This window comes from Cryptomeria japonica, chromosome 2 (assembly GCF_030272615.1).
Source record: "Cryptomeria japonica chromosome 2, Sugi_1.0, whole genome shotgun sequence".
Lineage (NCBI taxonomy): Eukaryota > Viridiplantae > Streptophyta > Pinopsida > Cupressales > Cupressaceae > Cryptomeria > Cryptomeria japonica.
The window spans coordinates 86,979,471-86,993,147 of record NC_081406.1 but is presented as its reverse complement, the minus strand read 5'-3'; the positions used below and the strand labels follow the sequence as shown (position 1 = coordinate 86,993,147).

Genomic DNA, 13,677 nt, shown 5'->3' with positions numbered 1-13,677 from the left:
TTATCTATACCCTAATAATTTATGGTCACTCGACATAGCCTACTATGCTTCAACCAATAAACAATAGGTATAATTAGAAGCAACATTTACGAAAGCTCAAAAAGTATAATGGTTTAGAAGATATCAGCATAAATCCCTTTTAACTCTAAAATTTAATTTGACATACATGTAGCACAAAATTTAGTACGATAAGAGACATAGTTGCTTACCATGAAGGTTTGATTGATGGCTTCAGTGCAGTTCGTTAGAGTTCGTTGGAATTCCTTCTCTATTGATTTACCCATTTCTCCCCTCACCTATTCAACAAAACAAAATAGCTCTCTGCTCAGCCTCACTCCACTCCAACTACGTTCCAAGTCATTACAAAATGGTTACTGTTTACAAATTGTAAGACTTAGATCTTGAAGTGAAAAATAGTCTAATATTAATGGAGGCAAAAGCAAAAATACCCATTTGATAAAATCACACATAACAATTGTGTAAATCATTTCACAAGTTTATGAACAAAAGAAGCAGAATAAGTTAGTAGAATATCGACAAGTAAATCCTACATAAGATGACACAAACAAAAACCCTTATCTGGGTTCACAATATATCTACGTGAAGAGAAAAAAATAGGGGTCTTAGATATGCAAAGAAGTGCCAAGAATGCAGCCCGAGCCTTCGCAGCTCTGTGTTAAACACCCATCTGCCATTGCCCTTAAAAATGCCCAATTTTTGATCTCGCACAAAAATGAGAGAAAAAACATTAGAGTCAACAAATGGGTATCTAAAAAAATAGATTCTTCTTCCGCACTTATCTGCGAAACTTTGAGTGCCATCGTGGCACCAAGTGAATGACCGACCTTGTATTAAGACTCAGTCTTATGGGTCTTTTGAGATTCGCTAAATCTGAGATGCGTTCTGTAGAAAAATACGATTTCATACATTTAGAACGTGCTCAGTACAATGGCGATCTTATAGAACCCAACACGCACTATGCAAATTAAGCTGTGTTTACTATGCATTGCAAATTAAGCAGACATTTTGCATGTTGCAACGATTCACTTCACAATACATGGGAGGAGAATGCGCTCTTGAAAAATCCAGAGATTGCGAATAGGTAGGAGTAAAAGCTCCCAGCACGACAAACAACAAGTTCAAGGCATAACGTCATCAGCAAGCCAAACAACCAAGAAGCCACCTGCCGCTCCCCGGGAAAAGTGACTGGTCACCAGAAAGCAACACTCATTGGATTGTCTTACACTTCGGCAGGAAAAATCCCCCACTAAAAGCCTATCGACTTAAAAAAATTTTACTTCAAAAAAAAAAAAAAAAAAATCTCACAAAAGTGGTCTTCCATTTCAACTACATTGTCTTTATTTTGTCCCACTTGAAAAGACATAACTATATATATACATGTGCACATGTATTAATTACTTATTAAATTTTTAATGATATAATTCTAAAGATAGTTCTTTTAATATATTTAACTAGATACCTAAACACATGACATCATAAGATTATTAACAATTCACACCAAATCATTTAGTCAATCTTCTCCCCAATATCAAATAATAATTTATTTAGAAAATGTTCAATTTTCATACTCACCAAAAATAATTTTTTAAAATAAATAAAGATTAGATCAAATATCTTAAACGATGAAATTTGTGCATAAAGAATTGTCAAGATAAGTTGTAAGTTTTTTCATCAATGTGTCAAATTATGATATTAATGTCATATTTAACTGCATAGTCTTTGATTCACTTAAACGTTCATTGTGTCTAAATGAGTAGAGGTTTGTGAAAATGAATGATCCACCTAAACTAATGACCTTCTTAAACACTCAATGCATCTAAATGAACAAAGTTTGACATAAATGAATTATCCACCTAAACAAATGGCCTATTAAAACACTCATTGCATCTATATGAACAAGTCTTCGAAAAAATGAATGATCCACTTAAACACTCATTGCATCTAAATAAAAATAGGTTTGCGAAAATGAATGATCCACTTAAACATTCATTGCATCTAAATGAATAGAGGTTCGTGAAAATGAATGATCCACTTAAACAATCATTGCATCTAATGAACAAAGGTTGGCAAAAATGAATGACCCACCTAAACAAACGACCTACTTAAACGACCTACTTAAACACTCATTGCTTCTAAATAAACAAAGGTTGACAAAAATGAATTATCCGTCTAAACAAACAACCTACTTAAACACTCATTACATCAATATGAACAAATCTTGGCAAAAATGAATGATCCACTTAAGCACTCATTGCATCTACATGAACAAATCTTGGCAAAAATGAATGATCCACTCAAACACTTATTGCATCTAAATGAACATAGGTTTGTGAAAATGAATGATCCACTTGAACAATCATTGCATCTAAATGAATAGAGGTTTGTGAAATGAATGATTCACTAAATCACTCATCGCATCTAAATATACAAAGGATTGTAGCTATAAATGATACTTAAACACTCATTGCATCTAAATAAACAGAAGCCAATAAAATGAATGATCCACTTAACCACTCACTGCATCTAAATATATAGAGGTTTGCAGCTATGAATGATCCACTTAAACATTCGTTGCATCTAAATATATAGAGGTTTGTGGTTATGAATGATCAACTTAAACATTAATTGTATCTAATTAAACAAAAGTTGACAAAAATGAATGATCTACTTAAACACTCATTGCATTTAAATATCAAGAGGTTTGCAGCTATTAATGATCCACGTAAACACTCCTTGTATTTTAAATAAATAGAAATCGACAAAATTGAATGATCCACTTCAACACGACTGTGTCTATTCTGGCTCCAAAACGGACCTTTCGTACAACATGTTAGTGACAGGTTACTCAATCGCAACCGTTAATTGCAAAATCGACGATGCAAAACGCGCGACTAACACGCGTGTTAGTCAATCCGTACTGTCTTTTTGGAGCTAGAATATACGCTTCCCTTAAACACTCCTTGTATCTAAATAGACAAAAATTGACAAAAATGAATGATCCACTTAAACACTCATTGCATCTAAATATATTGAAGGTGGCGGCTATAAATGTTCCACCTAATTGCTAAGTGTACCTATCTAAATAAACAAAGACCAGTAAAAATGAATGATCCACTTAACACCCATTCAGAAATTCTATTGTAGATTCCATAAGAATTCAAAAATTGATTAAATAGATACCTCAATCATGACAACACAAAAACAGCAGAGCCCCTCGAATTCCAGCCCTGATAGGCCATCCCCACCCACCCCACGTGAATACAATCGCCACGTTGCACCCATATTCGGTAGGTGCCTATTCAAGCCGAAAAAATGGTAATATTTTCTGTGAAGTTCAAATGGATTCGATCACGCAGTCCTATACCCAATCCCAAGCGGGCTCCACACCTGAAATTTGACAGAAAACGGTGCCCCCCCACCATTAATACACTCCCTCTGTAATGGTGTACATCCGTGATTAGACAGAGGTTAGGTGGAGATAAAGCATAACTCGAAACCACGCACAAAAAACCATCTTCCCAGATCCACTATTACCTTTATCACGTACCTTTAAAAGGTAGCATAAAGTCCCATGTCTGCCAAATTCGTATGCAGCATTTGGGGATTATAAAACCCGAGTCACAGATTAATTTATAGGAAGTTCACATTTTTTCTGGTTCTTTGAAAAATGGTCTGAATTCGTACAATTCAAGGCATTTCATAGGCCGGTGCCTCGGGTAAAGGGATCTTGTAGATTAGGTCATAAAGGGTATTTTGATTTTAAGGTCTTCTGGGTCTTCATCCATGGAGGTCTAAAAGTGGGCTTGAAGAGATTTTATTTATTTGGGTGCTTTTTTAACTTCTGTTTTGAAGGCATTATGGGATTTTACGAGTCTGTGAAGTGCTATGTTCAGAGAAGGAAGTATCAGAGGATTGATTCCTCCGCCAGGCGGCGGAGGAGGCGGCTGAGAGTGGCCAAAATGGGCTCTCGGAAGCGGAGGATGTGGAGGTTGAAGCGTCTGCCGAGGTTGAAGCTCAGGTGGTTTAATCCCAAGCGTTTGCTGGTTAAGCTGAGAGATGCTTATGTGCAAATGATGCTCAGTATGGCAAACAGCAGTGTTTTCTCCTCAGACATGGCAGGGGTTTATGGTGATCCATTTGGGCAGAGGTGTGTTAAGGAGTATGACCCAAAAATGCTGGTGGAAATCTACAGGTCTCTCATGATTCAGGGGCAGGGGAACATGCAGGAGTTACGGGCTTAGAGGCCCTGTTAAGATTTTATCTAAGGGTCTAGAGACCCTGCTAAGATTATATCTTAAGGGCTTTAGAGGTTCTGCTGAAATTTTCTCTTTCTGATATGTGGGTCTCTGAGCTTTCTCAAATCCAGGGGCTGGAGAAGTATTGCTGTTTGCCAGCAAGCAGTGACATTATTAGTGCTTTTGCTGGGTTGGTGCTTATCAGATCTATCTGTTTTCATCACAAAAGTAGTGATTATATGTTCCAAAATACCGTTGCTTGTCCAATCATGGCGACCATTTTATTTGTCCTTTCTTGTTTTTCTGTCTTTTTAATACTAGTTGTGGAAGGTAAAAGGATTTTACCCTCTGTACAGATCAAACAATCTTCAGGGTCGCTCAACTGTAGTGTTGCCTTGGATAAGGTGGTATTTCTAAATAATGAATTGCAGAAATGATTGGCTAATGATGGTGCACTGTTCTCACCTTTGGTGTTCTCTGCTGTGTAAATGTTTGCTCAAAATGACTCTTTGTTTACTTAGCTGTATTTTTTTCTTGAGGGTGTGAAATTTTTGGGAATTCTTCGAGATGAAACTACTACTGGTTGTAGCTACATGATTGCACAGTTCATAATGTTAATAGTTTCTGATTTCAAACTGTGTAAGTGCAGCAGATTAAACTCTATGATCTATGGTGAGGAATAAGAAAGAAGGCAAGAATGTTTTTACTCTTTTTCTCTTGTATTTTTAATGTTTCATATCAAATTCTATCATAATAATGAATAAGAAAGAAGAGTGTTTGTTACTTATCCATTCCATTGAATCTAGTCTCGTCTTTTATATCTCACTTTTTTTGTATCTTTTTTTTTGTCTTGCTTTCTTATTTCTAATGATGGATTATAGAGTTTGATCCAAAACATTGAAAAAAAAAAGCAGTTGAAATAAAAAAGTTATATACTACCTACTGTTTTTCTTTTTAAGAAAGATAATATGATAGATGAATTGTTTTGCCATCTGATACAAGACGAACACAAGTTTATACGTATACAGATATTTCGACCAATTGATGGTATCTATAGAATTAATTATTCATCATATAGAATCCAGTCTCATCTTTCATATCATATTTTTTCAATTTACAAAATGAGTTAATCATTACATCGAATTCAGTCTCATCTTTTATATCATACTTTTTCAATTTGCAAAAAGAGTTATTCATTATATCAAATCCAGTCTCATCTTTCATATCATACTTTTTCAATTTTGAATCTTTACGAATCATAAACAACTTGATAAGACATCACTGCGATTGGAAAAACATATCATCACTCTCAACAACTCTATAGAACCAATTAAATCACAAAATTTTCTGTTTTAATGGTTGTTGCAATTGCAGGTGCAGAGACCATTACTTGAATTATGATGAATGATTTGTTTGGCCAGTGAATGTCCCATGTGCTTATGGGAGAATATTACGTTATATGAGGCGTATGTTTTATCTTATTATTGCATTTCCCGTACCTTTATTAAAACCATTTTTTTTACAGAAAGTGCTGGCATATGGCTGCTAGTATTAATCTGCTAATAATTAAGTGGGGGCGACAACTGTCAGTCTGATTGTGGATGCATCTAGAAATCATTGGTATTCAATTCCACATGCTTCTCGAAAATCCCGGATATACACCTCAAAAGGTGGTGAACAAGTTGAGTCACTTATCTAAAATAATAGGTGAAAAGGATTTACTATATGAGTGTACTTATGCTGACTATTAGGTGAGCTTTCTTTCTTTTTTTTTTTTTTTGGAGTGGTAAATTTTTTAACATGATGTTGGTACGAGGCATCATGTGAACAATTTTTGTGAACAATTTTGGTTTGGACTTATGTATCAGGGGAGGTGGTGATGTCACAAATGAGGGATTATGCACTTTGGATATCATGTGAAACGTTTTTGGTCTAGAGTTATAACTCAGCGAGGTCACAAATGGGGATTTCACCCTCTAATATCATGTGAAATGCTTTTGGCCCAAATAAAGGACTTTGCCCTTTGATATCATGTGAAATGCTTTTGGCTTGGAGTTTGCATCAGTGATATCATGTGAAATGCTTTTGGCTTGGAGTTATGAATTAGTGAAGTCGTCAATAGGGACTTTGCCCTTCGATATCACGTGAAATGCTTTTGGCAAAAATAGGGGACTTCGCCTAGATGCTTTTGGCTTGGAGTTATGAATCGGTGAGGTCACAAATGAAGGACTTCATCTCCATTTATCAATGCTAGACTCAAATGCACGAGCACATTAGATTAGTGAAGGCACAAGCTTGTGATCACAATGGCCTAGCAAGGGTTTGAATCTTGGTGGACACAACAACACCACTCAACCAACACATTATGGGATGAGCCCTAATAATGATTTATTTTGACCACTAGATAATAATAATTTATAGGTGACTTTTTAAAAAGCTAAATATTAGTTGTTGTAATGATTGTATCAAGTAATAAAAAAATATTTCTTTATAAGTTGTATATAAAAAAAATTAATTATATAATAATATGTAAGGTGATAGGCAATTTTCAAAGTTCAATTTTTTTGGTGTCTTTTGACAATTCAATAAAGTCGTGGTTGATGTGATTACATTGTTGACATCCAAAAAATCGAATATTATCTTTAAATTTTTAATTTATTTATAAAGATATATTAAAATTGTAAAATAAAATTTGACTTATCATGACAAAGTTTGAATAATGTATTGAAAATTACTTTGGATAAACATTAAAAGTTTTTAGAGAACCCAAAATATTAAACTAACTATACTTATCATAAAAGTCAAATGACCTTAAATAGAATTTTATATATACAAACAAAAGAGAGAATTTTAAATAGTGAAATAAAACATTTTCTTTTTTATTTTAATATAACTGATTTAGGTACATATATTTTCTTGGGCGAAAAGCCATAAAATGTGTATTTCTTACTCAAGGTCATATTTTGTGCAATACGTTGTTTTAATCCTCTTGGTTTTGACGAACACCATGATTGAAATAAAATTAATTTGTTAATTATATCAAATAATTTAAAATAAATGTAAATAAACATAGTTAATTACAAATAGATAAGAGTTAGAGTTTAACTATTAACTATAAAAATTAAAAATAATTGAGAACAATATTTATTTTGTAAGTAATGATGGAGAAATGATGTCAATTGTTTCAAAATTTGAGGACTCTTTTTTATAATGGTCCCCATCTTGAAAGTTTATTGATTGACAATTCGAGTCATCTTTATAATTGTGGACCTAATTTTTTGTGTGGATTCTGTGGATCTAATCTTTTGTGTGGATTGTGTGGATCTAATCTTTTATATAGACCTAATATAATGTACATGAGTTTGATTTGACACAATCTAACTTGATTTTATTTGTTCAAATTGACCTTGATATTTAAGCTGATGCAAGGATGAGTAGTATTCATAAACACCTTTGAGGAATTTGTTGGATTGTAAGGATTATGTTCTCTTAGATGGGACCCTTGGGTGTATAGTAAATACTATTATCTTAAGAGAAATATATTTGTAGAAGAAAGTAATTTAAACATTTTAGCAATCAATAAGTTACACTTAACACAATATTTAACTAAGGAACTCTTTTGGGAAAAAAACCAAGCAAATTTAAACACCACACTTTATGTATTCACAATAAGAAGATTGCATTATGATAGGAGATATCACCATGTTATCAATTTTTTTTTTTTTTTAATTACTTATTCTTTAAGCTATTTCACTAGCATGGATATGTCAACTAACAACTAGTTACATTCCATCCCACACTCTTTACATATGGGCAAGTGAGCAACATCAAAATTTATTATCAACAACTTACTATGTTTTCTAATCAATGCGCACAAGAGATATTTCTCAAGGTAGTTGCCTAAGTTTGGTGTTTGACGCAAGAACCATTACAACCTTGATGGCGAATCCAAATGCTTTTCCCAATAGAATGTCCAAAATGACTTGTCCTTTGGACATCACATTGAATGCATTTTATATAACCTCCCAAAAATTTATTGCATTTTTTTATATTACATTCAACGACCTAGAAAAATATCACACCACCAAGAGTGTGTTGTCTCACTACAAGGTGGGCCTCAACTTCATAAAATTTAATATTTTATGCAAGGTGTGCAAAACTCTTTCCAACATTAGTGATTGACTTGACAACTATGAGAGAAAGGATTAAGGATGACAAACAATCATGTAGTAGGTTTTGGATGAAAAGATCTTAATCAATGTAAATGTAATGATTTATTTTATTTTCCAAGTAAAAATGTTCATTAGTAAATAACCTAGGATATCCTTGCATCATTTTTAAACAAGTGAAGGTCACTAAATACAACAACCATGCATACAAATTATCATATTATGGTTAAGCCAATTCACATGAACAATGAAGTGGTGGATAACAAATTATTTTGAATTTTACAAGTGTAGATCCATGATTGTGGAAGCAATCTATTGAATTTGCAACTATAGATCCAATCTAGGGATCAATGATGTAGGGATTGAGATATGCAATGTTACAAGCTATTTTCATGGACAATTATGCCACTTGTAGGTTGATTATTGTATTTATGTCATTCTAATAAAAATTGAATCCAAAACTCAAGGGAAAGGGGCATCAACATGCAAATTTCGCCATTACAAAGATAAAGCTTTAAAAAACACAATATATAAGATTTATAACATAAACACGTGGTTGGCAAACAAAAATCAAAATAACAAACGAGTTCAAAACATATATATATATATATATATATATATATATATATATATATATATATATATATATATATATATATATATATATATATATATATATATATATATATATATATATATATATATATATATATAACTAAAACATTTTATGCAAAAATAATATCCCCAAGAGGAAAAAGTAGAGGATCATTATGCCACAAGACCACCCACACAAAATGCTCATTATGCATCTCAGGTGCCTCCCTACCATCCTTTTGATTGTGTTGCTAATATTTGTTCTTTTTGTCATCGATGTCAAACTTGTTATCCCGATGAGCAACTTGGTTATAGTTTGTGGTTTGGTATATTGTAGTTATAGTGGGATTGTAGTGTGGTCATGTAGGTGTGTTGAGTCTATTTGTGGTTGTTCCCAAAGGATTTAAATGATGTACCCTAAAGTTTCAAGAGCTTTGGTGCTAGTTTATAAGGTCCGCAGTTGGTGTTTAGATAAGTGTGACTGTTCCAATGTCAATGTACAGGAATGTGTTGCATTCCTATACCTACTAGTTTTTGGTGATGTGGTTCATTTGTTTAGTGCTAATGGTGTTTGTTGATGCTATCTTGGGCATCCACAAGTACTCTTGATAGTCCACATTCAATATTGTGTAAAGTTGTGGCAAAGTGCTTTGATAGTTTTATCTTTTGTACCCAACCTATAATGTTTTGTTCCAAGCGGTTGCATGTGGATCTATGGGCAAAAATTTAGGATGGATTGGAAGGTGTGTCAACTTTGTGTGAAGCCTCACAAGTCTCATTTTTCCTTCCAGATTTTCTTTGGAGCTTGTTTTTGGCCAACTATTTTTGTATGTACACGCTATACCTAATTAGGTTGGCCTAATGGGTGTTCTTGAGGTTGCAGTTGGTATATACAAGATGTAATCATTATAGAAATATAGATATAATGTGTGTTTACTGTGTGAAGCAGTATAGTGGTCTAAAAGTGTTATAGAGTAATGATGAAGACAGTTTCCGATATGTTTTGAATTGTGAATTGTGATAAATATTTTAATGGATGTGGTTCCTTACAGTTCAACTCTATTGATGTATCTTTATTAGATGTATTGTACCTTGCCTTGAAGAAGTGGTCTTCAGTGTTTACAAGTCCCTTTTGTATCTTCCCCTAAGGTTGTGGGCCTTACCCTTACAAGTCATCTTAGGGGCAATGAGCTCCTTGGCCTTTGGCCTAAACATTGTAATTAGTTGATCATATAGTGAGATAGTTCTCACCATAGTTTTTTTTCCCAATTTGCATTTTCTATATAAAAATATTGGTGTTATTATGTGGTTGTGGCTTCACTTGTTTACTTTCATGATGTTTTGATTAAGTAAAAACAGGTTTTTGAAAGGAACCCAAACCTTTTACATATCAGGAGAGAAAAAGAGCTAGAAAGAACCGTGCCTGATCACTCCATTTACAAAAATTGATCCCATCCGAAAAAAAAGGGATCTTAACACACATAACATGAAGAACCACAAAAAAGATAGCTAAAGGAAAACAAAAAGACAACACAAAGACAGAGACCGAGACCGAGACCTAGACAGCTAGATATTTTTCATGATATCTTTAGCATGGACCACTATCTGCTTCATGTTGTTTGTAGAGGTCTTTAAGTCATCCATCTCTCGACCCTTGATGTTTACTTTCATGATGTTAGTTTGCTGTTATTTTGTGGTTTTAGTGTATGTTGGTTCACTCCCCCTCTTGGCATCTAGTGGTGTTCAACAATTAGTATCAAAGCGAGGTTATTGAAGTAACAACCTAATAACTGAGGTAGATTTAGGTTTTTGAACACTATGTTTTATTTTGATTTGGATGCTATGGAATAAAATGAATGGGACATTGATGTTGTCATAGACATGGATGGAAAATTGATATATGTTTTAGAAGATCTATATATGAAAGTGGAAACAAGTGCAAGAAAGAAGAGGATATGATCACCTATCTGAGAAAGCTACTTGATGAAGGAAGAAAGGTTATTGATGATCTTGAAACAAAGCTCCTTGATAAATCTAGAGAATATATCAAACTTGAGGAAGAAGTGAATATGCCAAGGAAAGAGATAAAAGAGGCAAAAGAACAAATTGACAAATATTTGAAGCTTAAAGGTGGCAATGAAGTGCTTGATGTGATGCTCAATGATCAGAAGCACAACAAAGATAAACATGGACTTCGATTTAAAAATGGTAAAAGTTCTAAGAGATTTAGTAAAGGAGACAAAGGAAAAGGGTAAGGATGAATTGAAAGACTCTAAAAAAGATAAACAAGGTTTTATTTTGGTTTGGAACAAGATGATTGATAGAATGACTCCTTTGGCTCAAACAAGGTTTTCATCAAACTTTAATGGTAACTATTTTCCATGCAATAAATTTGGTCATAGAGCTAGTTAATGTAGAAGTCAGATCATGTCCCAGTCATTTAATGGTCAATGCTACACTTGCAATAAATTTGGGCACAAGGTTGTTGAGTGCAAGTCAACCATCAAAAGGAATGGAAATGGTTTGGAAAAAGAAGATTGATGATAATGAAGAAACAAAGAAGATGGAGATGACATGAGTGAAGAAATTAGATGAGAAGGTGGAGGAAAAGAGTGAGGATGGGTCTAAAGCCTTTATTGGTGCAAATTCCTCTTCTAATAACTAGACAATATACATCGTCTGAGGGGGGAGAACAAAATGAAGATCTTACAATCCCCTTGCAATTTGGATGCTTAGTTGTTCTTAGCATGGGGTAGGTTGTGAAGGTGTTTTCAAAGGTTTTTGGATGGTTTTGTTGGTCCACAACATTGTTTATGAAAAGTGTTAAAATAGGGTATTAGCTTTATGAGTTGTAACGATAAAATGCATTAATGATCGCTTAACCATAAGTAGGTGAATTCAATAGTTAAATGTGCTTTCTGAAATCATCTTGATCAATTGTGATCTTTCTATCTTGAGAGCTCTTGTGTGAATGGGTTGCTTGTGCATTCAGTGTGTTTGAAGTATTTTTCCTGCAAACCCTAGGTTCTCAATGATCTTAATGAAAAGGCGAAATGGTAACAATGATTGTTGTAGACCCTAAATTAAAGCCACAACCCTTGTTCAAGTCGTATCCATATGTGGAAATGTTGAAAGACAAAGATGATGCATTTTTAATATTTCCGATCGACTGTGTTTACACTGAAGATTTGTGAAGGCATACATACATGTCGAGCTGAAAGAGGTTAGTCATATGAAGTTTCATGATATTTGGGACAAGTTAATTGAAGTAGATTTGACTTCATTAAATGAGCATTATAAGAAAATTTTGATAATGGGGTTAAATATTTGGAAGGATTCTTCTAATTTTAGCTATGAAGAGGAGTGGATTAATATAATTTTGAGTTGGATTCAAGAGGACACAATGTATTTAGACGAACCCTACAAGATAACTATGGACATCTAATAGGACATTGACCGGTATGTGTTCCACCGATATGGTTTTGAAAAAGAAGATGGTGAAGAATGACACTGTCGTAGAGTTGATTGGTGCTAAGTCTAACAAAAGGGTAATGCTAGTGGAGGATGTCACTAATTTGAGTGTTTGATATGTGATGAATATTTTAGCATACAAGATCTACTATCATAATCGAGAGGGTTCTACAACCACTATAGCTATTTATACTGCACATTAGATGGTGATTTCCAGAAAGAGATTACACTTGTGTGAGTTGATGAGGGAGTAGTTGCTAGAGAACTTCAAAATAATGAAGAAAAGTAAGTACCCCTTTAAGTTTGGATCCTTGATTATTTATTTGGAATTCAAGTTTATGAATGATCTTTTGGGAGCTAAGAATCATGTTTGGGTTAAGTTTTCTGCCGTAGCGATATAAATTAGACAACACATTAGAAGTTTTGGAATTGATAATAAAGTATATAATACATTATATTCTGAGTGGTTTAAGAATCTTCAAGCCACTATGCAAGAAAGAGAAAGGATTCCTTTGGATGTGGTTTGGAAGTATAGGGACGTGTTTACATTTTGTGTGGGTAGAGATGATTTCTATATTGAGGTTGTTGGGCAAAGAACTGAATGCATTCCAAATCTACCCTATGAGGTATCTGGAGAAGAGATTGAAAGACACATTGCTATAATCATATAGTTGCCAATAGACCCAAATGAGCCCAAATATGGCATAGATGGAGAAATTGAAGATAAGTTGAGGAAAGAAAAGGTAGTGAAAGGACATGGTAAGAGGATGGAGAAGTTGTACAAGGAGATTGGTTTGCATTTGGTTTCAAAAGTATTTATGTTACAAAATAAGAGGTGGACAAAAATAATAGAAGCTTGAAACAAACTATAAATCAGATCTACCACTATATATTTAGTGGAAACAAACTCAACCATAACAACAACAAATAACACCATATAAAATTGAACACATAACATTATGATTATGTGGAGAAACCCTTTTGAGAAAAAAAATTCACCAAGAAAAGAGGGCAAATTTGTATTACTCTTCAAAGAGATTACAATATAAAAAAAAATTCCTCAATCTTGCTTCAATTCAATAGCATCTGTGTACTTGTAAAATAACTTATTTTTTCTCCAACTCAATCCCTCAATATATAGACCCTTGGGGGCTCAATTTACCACCATAAAACATTACTATGGGCCA

The 13,677-nt window shown here is 33.6% G+C and overlaps 1 protein-coding gene across 1 annotated transcript; it reads left to right on the top strand.

Annotated features, from left to right (window-relative positions):
• Positions 1 to 3,583: 3,583 nt before the first annotated feature.
• Positions 3,584 to 4,701, top strand: LOC131078816 (uncharacterized). The gene has a single exon (XM_058016592.2). It carries the CDS (start codon positions 3,879 to 3,881, stop codon positions 4,260 to 4,262), a length of 384 nt encoding a protein of 127 aa, XP_057872575.2. The 5' UTR covers positions 3,584 to 3,878; the 3' UTR covers positions 4,263 to 4,701.
• The last annotated feature ends 8,976 nt before the right edge of the window (positions 4,702 to 13,677 follow it).

Coding starts and splice junctions, on each gene's coding strand:
- LOC131078816 (XM_058016592.2), top strand. CDS start 3,879: ATGGGATTTTACGAGTCTGTGAAGTGCTATGTTCAGAGAAGGAAGTAT.